Source organism: Dipodomys ordii, unplaced genomic scaffold, assembly GCF_000151885.1.
Source record: "Dipodomys ordii isolate 6190 unplaced genomic scaffold, Dord_2.0 Scaffold2, whole genome shotgun sequence".
Lineage (NCBI taxonomy): Eukaryota > Metazoa > Chordata > Mammalia > Rodentia > Heteromyidae > Dipodomys > Dipodomys ordii.
Genome location: NW_012267218.1, coordinates 12,167,963 through 12,185,738, shown reverse-complemented (window position 1 = coordinate 12,185,738; position 17,776 = coordinate 12,167,963). Strand labels below are relative to the sequence as shown.

Genomic DNA, 17,776 nt, shown 5'->3' with positions numbered 1-17,776 from the left:
GGTGCTGTGGCTCAAGTGGTAGAGCACTAGCCTTGAGCTGAAGAGCTGAGGGACAGTGCCCAGACCCAGAGTTCAGGCCCCACGACTGGACCCAAAAAAAAAGAAAAGCTCTACTTCCTTTTCTTTTTACTAATAATATAAAGTTCCATTTAACAATGGCTATACTTATAGGGGATTGTTGGTTTTGGTTTTGGTTGTTGTTCATGTTTTTCTTTTTGGTAGTACCTGAGTTTGACTCAGAACCTGGCACTTGCTATACTGGCTTGCTAGGCTGGTGCTCTACCACTCAAGCTATGCTTCTGGCCCAGCTTTTTGCTGGTTATTTTGGAGACTGAGTCTGGCCTGCCCAGGCTGACTTTAAATCTGGATCCTTCAGGTCTTAGCCTCTTGAGCAGCTAAATGCACAGACCTCAGGGACCAGAACCCAGCTGTGCTGGTTATTTTTGAGGTAAAGTCTTACTTTACTTACTTTTCTGGAGTCAAGTATTACTTCCTGCCCAGACACGTTCCTCAACTATGATCTGCCTATTTAGGCTTCCAGGTCCTTGCTGGGATCAAAGTCTTGCACTAGTACATCCAGCTTCCCTTCACCAGGATGAAATCTTACCGACTGTCCGGCCTGGGCTGACAAGGACAAGCTGGGAGGGCCAGTACAGACCACTGTGCCCAGCCAGGGTTTGAGAAGGTACTTTGTGAACTGTTTTCTGCCCAGATTGGCCTCAAACCTCTTTCCTCCCATTCTCAGCCTCACAATTAGCCAGAATTATAGTCATGAGCCACCAGTACCCAGGTCACATTTAAAGTTTCTTTCTCTTTTCTTCTTTTCTTTCTTCTTGTGCAAGTCCTGGGTCTTAAACTCAGGGTCTGGGTACTGTCCCCTGAGCTTTGCGGGGTGGGGGTGGGGTTGTTTTTTGTTTACTCAAGGTTAGCACTCTTACCACTTAAGCTACAATTCCACTGTCTGTCTTTTAGAGTTTAGCTGAAGGTAAGAATCTCACAGTCTTTCTTGTGCAAGGTGGTTTGGAACCACAATGCTCAGATCTCAGCCTCCTAAACAGATAGGATTACAGGCATGAGCCATCAGCTCTTGGCTTGGGTTTTCCTTTAAATTATGTTCCTCAATGAGGACAAGTCAAAAGTCCCTAATTATGAGAAGGTGCGTAATTCAGAAACACATATTCAACATTTTTAACTATTTAACATTTAAACTCCAAATACACTTTCATCCAATAAATGCTATTTAAGCATACATAAGACAAGAGATACTTCTATATTGAAAAGTAGAAGAGATGGTGATCTAGTTCACAGGTACAGCACTTGTCTAACATGTATAAGGCCTTGGGTTCAGTGCCCAGCACTGAACAGTCTAAGTCTCAATGGAAAATAGGGCAATAAGTGTTAAATAAACAAGATGATGATTTAGAGAGGAATTTTTTTTAACTACTGCTTTATTTATTTTTGTTTATGGGGGACTGAGGAATTGAACCCAGGGCCTCAGATTGGTAGGCAAGCACTCTACCCACTAAGCCACACTCCCAGCCCTAGAGAGGAATATGAAATGAAATAATGATTGATAGTGGTCCTAATTCACAGATGGTCTGAACTGCTGTAATATGTAAATTCCAGGTGTGCCCTGCAGCCAATTGCAGTAAGCCAGGACCAATGAAGGCAGCAAATGCCTCAGTGGGCTCACTAGTTACTCTGCCTTCCTTGGTTATTGATTCTGACTCCACAGCTCTCTGTCTTCATCCAACAGTACTGTAACCAGATACTGCTTTGGAAAATCTCACCGCAGGGGACTCTCCGGGCATCTATTTCTTCAGCATGATACTTCCAACTGTACAGGAAAACAAGCTCACAGAACACTCTACCAAACAGCACAATCACTGAACAGCTTTAGAGATATTCCCTCCTTCTCCCACCTCCCACCCTGTCTTCCCACAGTGGTGACTTTGGTTCCCTCTCAGGACTCTCTTGCTTTGCCTCAGGTGAGCTTCGAATGTGCTTTTGAAAACAAGAAATTGTACAAATGACAAAATACAAAATAAATGATAATGTTTTTCAAGAGTACTTGAAACAAATTACCATCCAATGTAGGAGGCCGCCCTGTCCAGGCATGCATTATAGGCACCAGAGCAGGACACCTGTCACTTGCCTAAGGTTACATGATGGAAAAAGAGAGTGGTTCACGACTGTAATCCTAGCTGCTCAGGAGGCTGAGATCCAAAGATCTTGGTTCAAAGCAAACCAGGCAGGAAAGTAAATGAGATTCTTATCTCCAACTAACCAGCAACAAACCAGAGGCAGAAATGGGGCTCAAGTGGTAGAGTAACAGCCTTAAGCAAAAAAAAGTTAAAAGACAGTCCAGGCCCTAAGTTCAAGCCCCAGGACCAACACCAGAGAGAAAGAGACAGAGAGAGAGAGAGAGAGAGAGACTATCAACAAACCAGAAGAACAATTTCAGCTGTAGTTTCTACTACATAGCCACACCAGGAAGTTACTGAACACTTGTGTCTCAATTTACACAACTGTAAATGAAGATGACTAAGGGTATGTCACACTAATAAATAGCATTGCTAAGTTTTAGAATAAGCAAAAACCCTTCAAGCACTTGAAAGAATGTCTCCAGTAAAAATGGCTCAAGTAATGTGAAATCTTCTTAGCATAGCTATCAACTCCTTTGAAACTGCATAAAATTACATTTTGTTTTGGTTTGGGTTTTTTTGGTCAGTTGTGGGGCTTGAACTCAGGGCCTGGGCATTGTCCCTGAACAATTTTGCTCAAGGCTAGCACTCTACCACTTCAAGTCACAGCTCCACTTCCGGTTTTCTAGTGGTTAATTGGAGATAAGCATCTCCTATTTTCTTTAGGAGAGGAAATTCAATGCTTATAAGCTTTGATAACTTTTCATTCCTTTTAAAATAAATCAATTGAAACTAGCAACAGATGGATTGCTTCTTTTTAGAAGAATGGAGAATGGTGTATGAGTGAGGCCAGAATGCCAAACAAAGGGCTCAAGCACCTGGATACTAAATGTGGGCCATCCCTAGGCCAGCACTAGGTGTGGACCTCACTCCTGGGTACTAGTTGTATTGCACTGTAGAGCAGTCTGCATTCTGATGGTGAATGACCAATGTTATACAATGTGAATGTACAATTTCAATACATTCTTCACTATTATACACCCATTAGTATGTCTTTGTTATCATACTGGAATGTGTAATTCTTAAGTGTTCTTCCAAACATGAATTTGACTTCAAAAGATGTCCCAGCCATAAAAACACAAAGAAGTCAAATTTGTACTTGTCTAAACATTACCAGTGAATACAAAATACAGGTGAATAAGAATTAAGATTGTTATGTACACATCAGGAAGAAAGGAAGTGATGTTATGGTAACTGTCTTACTTCTCCAAATTCAATCATCTTAATGATAAGACCTCTCTAGTCATTTCTGTCAGACCCATTTTTCTCTCTGGCATATTATTCCAGATTAATATAAATGAATGGGAATGGGAAAGCACACAAAGGAATTTTATACAACCATTAGGAAGAAAAATATTATGTCCTTTTCAGGGAAATGGATGAACCTAGAACAAATCATGGTAAGTGTGGGGATGTACACTTATACAACCACTTTGGAAAGCAGTCTGGAGGGTCCTTAGAAAGCTAAAGATTGACCTCCCTTACGACCCAGTCATACCACTTCTAGGCATCTACCCTGAACAACAGGAACCAATATACAAGGACACGTGCACCTCCATGTTTATTGCAGCACTGTTCACAATAGCTAGCATATGGAAACAACCCAGATGCCCCACGACAGATGAATGGATCCAAAAATTGTGGTATCTATACACAATGGAATATTATGCAGCCATTAGAAGTGGCAAAATAATGGCATTTGCAGGGAAATGGATGGAGCTAGAAGGAATCATGTTGAGCGAGGTAAGCCAAGAGCAAAGAGACAAATGGTACATGGTCTCCCTGATAAGTGGATGACAAAATTAACAGGACTTAAGAAACAAAGAACTCCCACTCATCTGGTCGAACCACTACTAAATATCCCCATGCTGCTGATCACATGTATGGTATATAACATGTGAACACCGTTATATGTTACAGACTGTGATAGACAATTTGCTCCAGGAAAGTTAGAATGAACTTGTGACTTTAAATGAGCATCATTATTCCACAATACTGTGAAATTTGGGAAATTATGTAATTACTTAACCACAATTAAAAAAAAAAAAAGAACCTGGGGAAGGGAGGGAGGGAAGGGAAGGTAGGGGGAAAACAATGGAGGGGGTAACAATGCTCAATAGGAAGTGTACTCATTACCTTGCTCATGTAACTGTAACCTTCTGTATAGTACCTTTACAATAAAATTTTTTTTTAAAAATGAAGGAAGAGGTGACACTGTTCAAAAAGAAATGTACACATTGCCTGATTATATAACTGCAACTTCTCTCCACATCAGCTTTATAATAAAAATTTTTTAAAAATCATGTACGTGAAGTAAGCCAAGCTCAGAGATACAAACTGCATATTTCTCTCATATGCAGAAGCAAGATCTAAAATACACTAGGACATGATAAACTGTACCGGACCCCCGGCATTCACACACAATGACATTCATTCACAGTTCCTCTCTTAGGAAAAGAACACAAAAGCACAATACCTATGTGCATCTGATCATATAAAATAATATTTATCAAAATGAACTCCAGGAAATGGAAATAAAGGTTTTTTTTTCTTTGTTGCCATTTTTGTTTTCTTTCCTTCTTGTCTTGTTTGTTCATTTATCTGTTTGGGGGAGGGTAGAGAGAGGCTCAGAAATGGAGTGACAAAGGGTGACAACTGCAGCAGTGCTACGCACTGGACGCTATGTTGACGATGAACTATACAACTTGTGGGTGGGGTGGGAGGGAACAACTGGGACAGAGCAAGAGAAGGGGTGACAGTGTCCAAAAAGAAATGCACTTATTACCTGTCTTAAGTAACTGTGACCCCTCTGTGATCAATCACCATTATAATAACAATAAAAAAAACTTTAACTCCATCTTATTGCTTCCAAAATCCTACTTTTCAAAGTACAGCTTAAATTTAACCATACAAAGTTAAATTGTGCAAAGTTAAATCATACAGTTATTTAAACCTAAATAACATAAATGAGGCAAGACAAGTTGTCATCAGATGTATAAAGAAAATTAGGCAGGCTAAGTAGAAGCACACTTAATCCAAGCAAGAGAAGGAAAAAAAAAAAAAAAACTCACCTGAACGCTGGAGAGAGAAAAGGGTGGTAGAAAAAACTGGAAGGAGGGCTGGGAAGTTGGCTCAGTGGTAGAGCGCTTGCCTTGCATGCCTGAGGCCCTGGGTTCGATTCTTCAGCACCACATAAGCAAAAAGAAAAAAAGCCGGAAGTGGCGCTGTGGCTCAAGTGGTAGAGTGCTAGCCTTGAGCTGAAGAGCTGAGGGACAGCGCCCAGGCCCAGAGTTCAGGCCCACGACCGGACCAAAAAAAGAAAAAAAAAAAAAAGAAAAAACTGGAAGGAGGGAAGGAAGGAGGAAAGGGGGTACAATCACACAGGCCTGCCGGCGTCAGTGGGCAAGCATGAGATAAGTTGTACATTGTTTCAGCCTGCCTATTAGAGTTAATTCAAAATAACACAATTATTCTGCCCTATTCAACAACTTAAATAAACTTTTTAGATGTCTATTATAGCACAAATCCTTGATAGCTAAATAATATCTACCACATGCTATTTTCATAGAGGATTTGTGAAATAAGTAGTTTCTTCTACAACAGCCTAAGTAAAAGTTTAAACTGCCTCTGGATATCTTATCAGTTGATTAAAACACACAGGATGGGGCCAGGTACTAGTGGCCCACACCTATGACCCACACCTATGACGCCAGCTACTCACTGGCAAATCCAGCCGTTCACTCCTGTAATCTCAGCAACTGGGGAGGAAAAGATAGGAAGGATCATAGTCCTAAGCTAGACAGAGCAAAAAATGAGACCTTATCTTTAATAGCCAAAGAAGCCAGAAGGCGGTGTCATCCTAGCTATTCAGGAGGCTGAGATCTGAGGATCACGGTTCAAAGCCAGCACTGGCAGGAAAGTCTGTAAGATTCTTATCTCCAATTAACCACCAGAAAACCGGAATTGGTGCTATGGCTCAAGCACTAGCCACAGGGCCCAAGCCCAGAGTTCAAGACCCATGACCGAGCCAGGCGCCGGTGGCTCACGCCTGTAATCCCAGCTACTCAGGAGGCTGAGATCTGAGGATCGAGGTTCAAAGCCAGCCCGGGCAGGAAAGTTGGTGAAACTCATATCTCCAATAAACCACTAGAAAACCAGAAGTGGCGCTGTAGCTCAAGTGGTAGAGCGCTAGCCTTGAGCTGAAGAGCTGAGGGACAGCACTCAGGCCCAGAGTTCAAGCCCCACGACCACCAAAAAAAAAAAATAGCTAAAGCAAAAAGACTGGCAACATGGCTCAATGAATGATAGGATGAATGCCACCCCTGCCAAGGGTAAGTTTCTGAATTCAAATCTGGTACTGTCCTCCTCCTTCCAAATAAAAACCAATTGTCTTTTGTTTGTTTTTGCTATACTGAGGTTTGAATTCAAGGCTTACAATTACTACCACCATATCTCCAGCCTGGATTTTTGCTAGTTTTGTTTTATTTTGTTTGTCGGTCGTGGGAGCTGAACTCCAGGCCTGGGTGCTGTCCCTCAGTTCTTCAGCTCAAGGCTAGCGCCCTACCACTTGAGCCACAGCACCACTTCCAGCTTTTTTTCTGCTTATGTGGTGCTGAGGAATCGAACCCAGGGCCTCATGCATGCAAAGCAAGTGCTCTACCACTGAGCCACCTTCCCAGACCCTGCTAGTTATTTTTGAGATAGGGTCTCCCACTTCCAACCCAAGCATGCACCTGACCCACTTTCTTTCGACTTCCTGTTACCACTGGGGCCACAGGTGCCCACCACTTTAGTCTAGCTCCCCTCCAAGGAGATAGAATCTCAAAAATGTTTCTGCCTAGAAGTGGTACTGTGGCTCAAGTGGTAGAGCACTCGCCTTGAGCTGAAGAGCTGAGGGACAGCGCCCAGGCCCAGAGTTCAAGCCCCATGGCCGACAAAAAAAAAATCTGCTTGGCTTCCTGATCCTCCCAATCCCAGCTTCCTCCACGGCCTGGGTGACAGGTGCACACCACTGTGCTGCTGAGAAGGGCTGAGAAAGAAGTCTCTTGAACTTTTCTTCCCAGGTAAGCCTTGAGCCATGGTTCTTGGTAATTAGGATTATAGAAATGAACAACTGGTACCTGGCTTTTTTATTTATTAGTTCTGTGATCCTAAGCAAACCACCTAAACTTTTCACGACTTCAGTTTCTTCATTTTAAAATGGAAAAGGATCATGCGTAACCCATTTGTGAAAAATAAATGAGATAAGATGCCAGGCACTGGTGGCTCACGCCTGTAATCCTAACTACTCAGGAGGCTGAGATCTGAGGATCATGGTTAGAAGTCAGTCAGAGCAGGAAAGTCCATGAGACTCTTATCTCCAATTAACCACCAAAGAGCTGGAAGTAGATTTGTGGCTCAAGAGGCACAATGACAGTGTTGGGGGGAGGAGGAACAGCACCCAGGCCCTGTGTTTAAGCACCAGAAGTACAAACTGAAATAAATAGAAAGGAATGGGATCTGAAACCACATACCAAGGACAATAACAAAACTCAAGAGACAGCACCCCAAAAACACCTTTGGAGCTCAATCCACAAACCTGCCCAGGTAAAACAAACCCAGCCTTAATTTCATTTGGTAGTGAAATGAATGTGGCAGATTAATGATAAGAGATTCGGTGTTATGTCCATTGTCTCTTAAATTAAAACACCTATGTATAGCCCTTAAACTTATTATTCAACTAAACTTGTTTCTTTAAATAAACATGTTTTCAATAACTACTATGATTATATATTATATTTTAAAATGCATATCTCTCCATGTCTATACATATAAATCCCTTGCTTATTTGTCTAATACTTTTTCTTTTTTTTTTGGGTCCGGTCATGAGGCCTGAACTCTGGGCTTGGGCGCTGTCCCTCAACTCTTCAGCTCAAGGCTACTGCTCTACCACTTGAGCCACAGTGCTACTTCCTGCTTTTTGCTTTTTGCTTATGTGGTGCTGAGGAATCGAACCCAGGGCCTCAGGCATGCAAGGCAAGCGCTCTACCACTGAGCCACCTTCCCAGCCCCCTTATTTGTCTAATTCTTAATTATCTAGGCCAAATAAGGAAAAAAAAAGCAGAAACATAAAAGTCAAGAAAATCCTCTGATCATTCATAGCTAGCTTTGGACGCCAATCTAATGTTATAGCTCTTTCAGAAGGTGCAATAACTTGAATTGAAAAGATTTACTAATTCCCATCTATATTTCAGTCTTCTCAGTTTGATGAGTTATTTAGTAACTACTCAGCTCAAAAGATTAAAAAAAAAGTTTAAAATACTTTTCCCTTACACATATTTCAGTTATTTTTAGAGTCCAAGTGAAACCAGCCAAGAGAGAAGGAAATACACATGAAATTCCTGAGGTCTACTCAGATAACAGTCAAGATAAGGTCAGTGGATATTTGAAATACCTAACACACTACTTATTCCAACAAATCAACCTTGGGTAAAATTGTCCCCATTGGCCAGCAGAGAACTATTCCAAGGGGTAGGGGAGTTGGCCCTTGCCTTGACACAGCAATTTTTCCTGAGAAACTTCTGGAAGGACATCACTTCCTAAGTGCTTCAGAAAAGCAAAATGAAAAGGTGAACTGGGTACAGTGCTTCACAGCTGCTAACTCACTACGTGGGAAGCAGAGGCAGAAGATCACAAGTTCAAGGCACTACATAGCAAACCTTGAAGAGAAGAAGAAAGGGAAAGGGAGGAAGGAAGGGAAAGAGTGAGGGAGAATGAAAGAGAGGGAGGGAAGAAAAAAAAGTACTGAACAGTGCTTTGTACCAATGTACAAACCTTTCGAAATAGTCAATTCTTTCCAGGAAATAAAAATAGGGCAAATAAAGGCTGATTAAACTGAACTGCAATCTATGCTTATCACTCCAAATGTTGAGTTTAAATTAAGGAGGTATTTATCCAGTCAAGTATGTGCTGTAAGACACCGAAGCATAAGAGTCCTACTCCAGTGGAGCTTACCAAGCGGAAGAGCAAAACCTTCATGTGAGGAATTCACTACAAATACAATTTACAATACATTTTCTGGAGATTTATAATGATAATTTGGCTATAGGGTAATCAAATATCCAAAACAAAAACATGGGAAGGGCTGGGAATGTGGCTTAGTGGTAGAGTACTTGCCTAACATACAAAGCCCTGTGTTCCATTCCTTAGTACCACATAAACAGAAAAAGCCAGAAGGGGCACTGTGGCTAAAGTGGTAGAGCACTACCCTGAGCCAAACACTCTCAGGGCTGGGTACTGGTGGCTCGCACTTGTAATCCTAGCTACTCAGGAGGCTGAGATCTGAGGATAGCGGTTCAAAGACAGCCCAGGCAGGAAAGTCTGTGGGACTTTTTTTTTGGGGGGGTGGGAGGGGGCCAGTCGTGGAGCCTGAACTCTGAGCCTGAGCGCTGTCCCTCAGCTTTTCAGCTCAAGGCTAGCGCTCTGCCACCAGCCACAGCACCACTTCTGGCTTTTTCTGCTTTATATGGTGCTGAGGAATCAAACCTAGGGCCTCATGCATGCAAGGCAAGCACTCTACAACTGAGCCACCTTCCCAGCCCTCTGTGACTTTTATCTCCAATAAACCACTTAGAAAACTGGAAGTGGCACAGTGGTGGCACAGCGCTAGCCTTGAGCTGAAGAGTTGAGGGACAGTGCCCAGGCCCAGAGTTCAAGCCCCATGACACCACCCCCCCCCAAAGAAAAAGCTCAGGGACAGTGCCTAGGCCCCAAGTTCAAGCCCCAGGACTGGCAAAAAAAAAAAAAAAAAAGCACTGGAAAACTTCTAAATTTTGGTAAAGTAATACCTTCTAAAAAAGACAGACAGTCATTCTAGGAATGACTTTTAACTCAACTTTCAAACTGTAATTATCAATGTAAGTCATATATGAAATCAACAATGAAAATTTTTCCTAATGTACAAACTCAGAAACAGCTGAAAGAAAACCTACTTTGCAGATTTAACTTAAACTGCTCACACCTCTAATTCCAGCTTCTAATGTGCCTAAGCATTTTTAAGGATTGAGAATCTGCTAGTGGGGTAAATATATTTGAGACTGTTATCTTCAATTAACCAGCAAAAAGCCAAAAGTGGAGATGGCAAAGAGCCAGAAGTAGATGTGGGGCCCAGGTGGTAAGAATGCCAGCCCTGAGCCAAAAAGCTGAGCAAGCACATAAAGACCTAAGTTCAAGATCCAGTACTGGGGTACACACACACACACACACACACACACACACACACTCTCTCTCTCTCTCTCTCTCTCTCTCACTCTTAGATTATAAAGGTATACCCTTAAAAAAATCTTTCCATGATGAAAACGAACTTTACAACTTGGGGGGAGGGGGCATTTGGGAAGGTGGGGAGGAAAGGGATGGTGGGGAAAAACAAAGGAGGGGGTAACAATGCTCTATAGGAAATGGACTCATTACCTTGCTCGTATAACTGTAACCCCTCTGTACAGTATCTTTACAATAAAAAATATATATTAAAAAAATTTTGGGGCTGGGAAGGTGGCTCAGTGGTAGAGTGCTTGCCTTGTATGTATGAGGCCCTGGGTTGGATTCCTCAGCACCACATAAGCAGAAAAAGCCAGAAGTGGGGCTGAGGCTCAAGTGGTAGAGTGAGCTAAAGAACTGAGGGACAGCACCCAGGCTCAGAGTTCAGGCCCAACAACCGGCAAAAAAAATCTTTCCAGGCTCCAGTGGTTTACATCTTGTAATCCTAGCTACTCAGGAGACTGAGATCTGAGGATTGCAGTCAAAGGCAGCCTAGGCAAGAAAGTTCAGGAGTCTCTGATTGCCAATTAACCAGCAAAACGCCAGAAGTAGAACTGTGGCTCAAGTGGTAAAATGCTAGTTTTGACTAAAAACAGCTCAGGGTCAGCACCTGGTTTAAGCCCAGGACTGGCACATACACACAAAAAAAGATCTTGAAAAACATTACCACATTTCAATACTTTTCTGCATCCTGTGTATTAAAAAAAACTTTTAAAAAATCTAACCAAGTGTAAATTAAAGATGAATAAGCATCTTAAAAATCAAGCAATGGGCCAGGAGCTGGTGGTTCCTGTAATCCTGTGGTTTGTGGATTGTGGTTCAAAGCCAGCCCAGGCAGGAAAATAATGAGACTCTAATGAAGCACCAGAAAACTAGAAGCAGTGCTGTAACTCAACGTGATAGAGCGCTAGCCTTGAGCAAAAACGCTCAGGGACAGCGCCCAGGTCCCTAATTCAACTCCGATCTGACTCCCCCCAGCAAAAATAATAATAATAATAAGCAATAACAGAGTATGCAAGCAATAACAGTTTACGGTAAATCTAATTGATATCCATGATGGCCTAACAATGTCATGATAATCTACTGAGCAAGAATTTTCTAAAAGGCATGCCCTACATAAAAAAATACATAAACAATCTAAATATTGACAATTTTTTAATTATATGGTTTAGTTTGAGCCCAGATAGAAGCAAACAAACTAATACCTCCACTTAAAAAAACATTAAACCATAATTACAGTAGGTCTTTTTTTTTTGAAGGGAATGGATAGTGACATTATGCACATGAATTTTTTCAGCTCACATGGAAACAGTGGCTCAAAAGTGGCTACTAAATTAGATGGCATACTAAAATTTAAACAATTTAGCAATGCATAGGAAGCATGATTACCGGTGCTCACTATAAGAGCATGCTATAAAAAGCATATATTCTTTAAGTTACTGGAAGAAAACAATTACTGCTACAAGAACATGCTATAAAAGAAGCCAGGCACCAGTAGCTCATGCCTATTAATTTCTAGCCATTCAGGCTGCTGAGATCTAAGGATCAAGGTCTGAAACTAGCCCAGGCAGGAAAGTCTGTGAGATTCTTATCTGCAATTAATCACCAAAAAAGCCAGAAGTAGAACTGTGGCTTAACTGGTAAAGTGCTAGCCTTGAGCACAAAAGCTCAGGAACAGCACCCAAGTCCAGAGTTCAAGCCCCAGGACTAACAAAAAAAAAATTAAAATTAAATAAATGCATACTAGCCATACCATGCACTCGCCTGGGAAAGTGGCTTAGTAGTAGAGTGCTTGCCTAGTATGCATGAAGCCCTGGGTTTGATTCTTCAGTACCACATACACAGAAAAAGCCAGAAATGGTGCTGTGGCTCAAGTGGTAGAATGAGCCAAAGAAGCTCAGAGACAGTGTTCAGGCCCTGAGTTCAAGCCCCAGGACTGGCAAAAGAAAAACAGAAACAAAATAAATGTGTGCTTTCAGTTACAGGAAGAAACAATATTCACAAAAGAAAAAAAATTAAAGAGAATTTGGTCATTCACCATAATGTGGGCACAGATATCACAAATAATAACAACAAACAGCTGGGTGTGGTAGCTCCAGAGTATAAAGCAGAAGATCAAGAGTTCAAGGACAGACTGAGGAACAATAAGACCCTGACTTAAAAAAAAAAAAAAAAACAGCAACTACAACAACAACAAAAAACTTGCCATACTTGTAATATGCCCACAGCAGCTTATTCCCTAAGACTGATGGCCTCTAACAGGAGATGACACTTCCCTGGATTTCTTGACCAGAAGGAAAGGAATGCCAGTGGACTCAGTCCAGCTGAATTTATTGGGCACATTTCATGCTGTGGTGCAAAAATAAATACACCATGCCTCCTTGGGAAAATGACTGCCCTGGGGACTGTAGACAAACCTAGTACCACTGGATGAAATTAATAGAAAAAAAAGAGACTAAAATAGGGGGAAAAAGAGCAACAGGAGGAGGAAAAAAGGAGGTGGAGGAGGAAGAGAAGAGAGGGGGGAGGAGGAGGAGGAGTTATAGGAGGAGGAAGAGGGAAGAAGGAGGAAGGAGGAAGGAAGATGAAGGGAAGAGGGAGAAGGAAAAGAGGAGGAAGAAGGAAACACAGGTAAACAGGCGTAATCTCCTGGTTTATCTTCGCTATTCAACCATAAGCACTCTGCTCCATCTTTTTTCTCCCCTAGACAGCCTCATCCCTTCCCGCGGCTCTAGCTGCTGATTGCAGGCCTCTTCCTTTCAGCTTCCATCTCCTGCCTGAGCTGCAGACAGGCGCGTCCACCTATCTGTTCAACATCTCAACTCAGAACCAGCTTGCACTTCCAATTTGGCATTTACATCCAACACTGAAGTCCACTCTTTGTTTTATGCTTCCTCCCCCCAAGTCCAGCCCCTTGCTAATTTCTCCACAACACCTAATAGGCAGGTCTGGTCCTAAATAGCCACTATTTTTTTCTTCATGATTCCACCATTTTTCTTCATCCCCATCCAACTCTAGACGACCACCTTCGGCACCCAAACTACATCTCTCTAATCATTCTCCAGAAGGTTCCCTCCGTGCAAAAAAAAAAAAAAAATCACATGCCTGTTTAAAAATCTTTCACTATCTTCCCCACACGTAGCAGGTCAGTTCTCCTTTGTTCCCTTTATTGGAAGTCTTTTGCAGCCTAATAGGTCTGCCTAGCCCACCCTCCAGGTCAGACAGCTCTAACAGCACTTTGCAGAAGCAAGCTTTCCCCACCCTCTCCCTACCCTTCCCCTATGCCACCACATACTACACCTCACCAGTCTCCTCGCTACCACCAACTCTAGGGGTAAGCTTCAAAAGACTATATATTTGGCATCAATGGGTCTGCAAGTCAGCCGGCACAGGTTGGCTCACTCCTGTAATCCTAGCTAAGCAGGAGTCAAAGCCAGCCTGGGTAGAAAAGTCTGAGAACGTCTAATTTCCAATTAACTAACATAAAGCTTAACGCAGAGCTGTGGCTCAATTGGTAAGAGAGCTAGCCTTGAGCTAAAAAGCTAAGGGACAGCACCAGACCTTAAGTTCAAGCCCCAGGACCAGCACAACGTGTGTGTGTGTGTGTGTGTGTGTGTGTGTGTGTGTGTGTGTAAAATTATATAGTATATAAAATACATATTATGTATCATGTGTATTATGTAATATATACTGAATACATACACACACACAGACACACACACAGACACACACACACACACCACACTGAATGATCAACTGATTTGTCTAGGGGCCAAGTTGGTCTATTCTGTGTGTGTGTGTGTGTGTGTGTGTGTGTGCTGTGTGTGTGTGTGTGGCCAAGTTGGTCTATTCTGTGTGTGTGTGTGTGCGTGTGCGTGTGTGTGTGTGTGTGTGTGCTGTTTCCAGGACTTGAACTCAGGGCCTGGATGCTGTCCCTGAGCTTTTTGGTGATTAACTGGAGGTAAGAGTCTCATGGACTTTCCTGTCCAGGCTGGCTTTGAACCGTGATTCTCAGATCTCAGTCTCCTTAGTAACTAGGATTACAGACATGAGCCACCGGCACCCGGCTTTTAATCTTAAGAATAGTTACAAGAAATTAAGAATAAAGCTGGGTGCCGGTGGCTCCCATCTGTAATCCTAGTTACTCTGGAGGCTGAGATCTGAGTATCGCCGTTCAGAGCCAGGCTGGACAGGAAAGTCCATGAGACTCAAGTTAACCACCAGAAAACCAGAAGTAGCTCAAATGGTAGAGTATTCAACTTGGGCTGAAGAGCTCAGGGACAGCACCCAGGCCCAGAGTTCAAGCCCCACAACCAACAACAACAAAAAATAATGTAGGATTTCTAGTTGGAAATACAACATGGCCATTCAAGTTGGAATAACCAGTTTCTCCTCCTTTGTCCTACCCCAGAGCAAGACAGCCAAACACAGGGAAGATCCTAGTTTTAATTACAGCCCTTCCATAGCCTTTACACTTAGGACATTATGTGGATATGTGAAGACTAACACTTCCTTCCTACTAGATTAGGGGCTTCCCAGAGTAAAACTTCCTATTATTACTATAACAAACTAGTTATTAGGGTTATCGCTCTACATGCACATTAAATCACACTACCCCAAGAAGTAGGCTCTAGTTATGCTCATGTGAACTGTGTGAACAACTGACCCAGGGTGACACAATTTGTTGGTGAGGAAACCAAACATGTCTAGAATCTTGGCCTGTGGAATAGTCAGAACTCAGTGAATGCTAAATGAATGAATAAAGTCAGTAACCTGCACTAAAGATCAAGAGGACTTACTTGGGATTGCAGTCAAAAAAATAAGAACTTGGGACTGGGTGCTGGTGGATCATACCTGTACTCAATCCTAGGTACTCAAGAGACTGAGATCTGAGGATTACGGTTCGAAGTCAGCCCAGTAGAAAATACTGTTAAGACTCATCTCCAAATTAACCACCAAAAAGCTGAGAGTGAAGCTGTGATTCTAGTGACAGAATGCTAGCTTTGAGCACAAAAGCTAAGGGACAGGGCTGGGAAGGTGGCTCAGTGGTATAGTGCTTGCCTCCCATGCATGAGACCTTGAGTTCGATTCCTCAGCACCATATAAGCAGAAAAAAAAATCAGAAGTGGCACTGTGGCTCAAGTGATAGTGCTAGCATTGAGCTGAAGAGCTGAGGGACAGCGCCCAGGCCCAGAGTTCAGGCCCCACAACCGATCAAAAAAAGCTAAGGGACAGTGCCTAGACCCTAAGTTCAAGCCCCAGGACTAGCATAAAAAAGAGGAGAGAGACAGACAGACAGAAAAATGGAGGGAGGGAGGAAGGAAGGAAGAAGGAAGGGACATCAGTAGCCCAAAATGCATTCTTATTTGACTCTTGATGGCATTTTTTGAGAGGGAAGGGGGACATAGTATGTTCAAAAGTTAGGGACTGGGATTGGGAAGGTGGCTCGGTGGTAGAGCACTTGCCTTGCATGCATGAGGCCCTGGGTTCAATTCCTCAGCACCACATAAGCAGAAAAGGCTGGAAGTAGTGCTGTGGCTCAAGTGGTAGAGCCCTAGCCTTGAGCTGAAGAGCTGAGGGACAGCGCCCAGGCCCAGAGTTCAGGCCCCCTGACCAGCAAAAAAAAAAAAAAAAAGGGACTGTTATTTCTTTTATGGGACACAGCCTCAGGTAGGGTTTTGGGGGGATTTTCTTTTGTTTTGCTCTGGTCCCTTCCTTCATTGGGAAAGAGGAAGGCAGGCAGGCAGGCTCAAGTGGCACATTACAGTCAAGGTGTGTTTGGGTGCCCTATGGGCAAGAATGGAAACAACCTGCAGCCTCTTTGATAGCTTACCTCCCTCAACTCCAGTCTCTGGGCCACAGCTTCAAGGCTCTCCTGGCCAGTGCTCTCCACCGACAGCGTAAACTCCACAAACTCATTATCGAGCAGTTGGATCCGGGCGACCAGGCAGCTCTTGCTGGAGACCGTGTAGCGCCGAGTGCGCTTCAATTTCAATCCAAAAGGCAGAGGCATCTTCTCCCTTCGATCGTGGAGAGGCTATGAGGGAAGAGCCCCCAACACCGATCCAGTGAGGAGGAGGCTGGCACGAAGTGACCCTCTCCTGTCCAGAGGAACTGCAGTCCAGGCTCCCACAGCTCACCCAGCAGCCGCTGCAGCCATTAAAAAACAACGAAGTCGCCAAAGACCGCCAGAAAGGAACGACCAGGCCAGCGCTGAGGAAAGAGGAACACGTTACACGTGAAATCAACCACACTAACTCTGGACGGGGCTTTCAAAAATGACCATCGGTGGAGCTGTGTGACTGAAGAACACTATTTGCCTCTTTGCTAGCAAAAAACGGGAGACTGGGGAAGTTTATCACCAGAGCTGAGGGTTGGGCTCTGGGATCAGACTCCACCCCTCACTGTGTCCCACAAATAGTGATAACAGCCTGTGGCCATTGTCAGGATTAAATGAGATAATGCCCTGCATGACTGTAATCCCAAATTTAGTAGTTAGCATTAGTGGTCATCTTCTTGTTTTGGATGGGGTGTTGAGAGGTAAGTCTTTCGAGCTCCCTAAAACTCCAAATGTCAAAGATCTCGGGAGAGGTGTAAGCGGTAAAACACTGTCCCACCCGCCCCCCCCCCAGCTAAGGTTCCAGTTCCAGTCCCTTTAAGACAAATTAATTGCAAAAAGAACCACCCTAACTAAGCCTAGGCAGCTGTGAGCTTCAAAGGGTGGTGAGTGCAAAAAAGAAAAAAATGAAACTTCCTGGTTGATAACTATTTTAGGTCACCAGCATGATTTGTTTATAAACAGATCACACAAGACCCTAAAAGTCCATCCCCAAACCAAAGCAGTCCCAAAACGCAAGACCAGGAGGGCCTACCCCACCTCCACCATCACCACCACCACCACCCCGGCTGGACGCAGCTGCTGACCTGAAAGGGCAGGTGAGGCCTCAAACGCCATCCTGGGTGAAAAGGGGAGGACTGAGTTCTGCAGGCCCAGGAAGCGCAGCCCGGCCGCGCACCGCAGCGCAGAGCCCCGGCTCCGGCCCCGAGGAGCAAGGCCGGCCGCGTTGCCAGGCGCCGGGAAGCGCCGGAACCCTCGGCCCGCCGCCGCCGCGTTTCCGGGCGGACGCGTGGTCGGTAGGACCGGACCCTGGGCTCCCGGAGGGCGCATTCCGAGGGCTCGTCAGCCGCAGCCCGACGGGCGGTGCGCGGAGCCCGGCGCGCGGTTCGGCGCGGGAGGTGCAGTCCCGGCGCCCCGGAGGGCAACCTCCAGACCGACG

The 17,776-nt window shown here is 44.0% G+C and overlaps 1 protein-coding gene across 1 annotated transcript in view; it reads right to left on the bottom strand.

The window, feature by feature from the left end:
- Positions 1-17,497, bottom strand: part of Ptpn21 (protein tyrosine phosphatase, non-receptor type 21) — a 66,229-nt gene extending 48,732 nt beyond the window's left edge. Inside the window, exons 1-2 of the mRNA XM_013017800.1 lie at positions 17,424-17,497; positions 16,333-16,712 (exon numbers count right to left, since the gene is read on the bottom strand). Coding sequence (XP_012873254.1) covers positions 16,333-16,512 — 180 coding nt within the window. The 5' untranslated portion in view covers positions 16,513-16,712; positions 17,424-17,497. The remainder of the gene's footprint in view (positions 1-16,332; positions 16,713-17,423) is intronic.
- Positions 17,498-17,776: the final 279 nt, after the last annotated feature.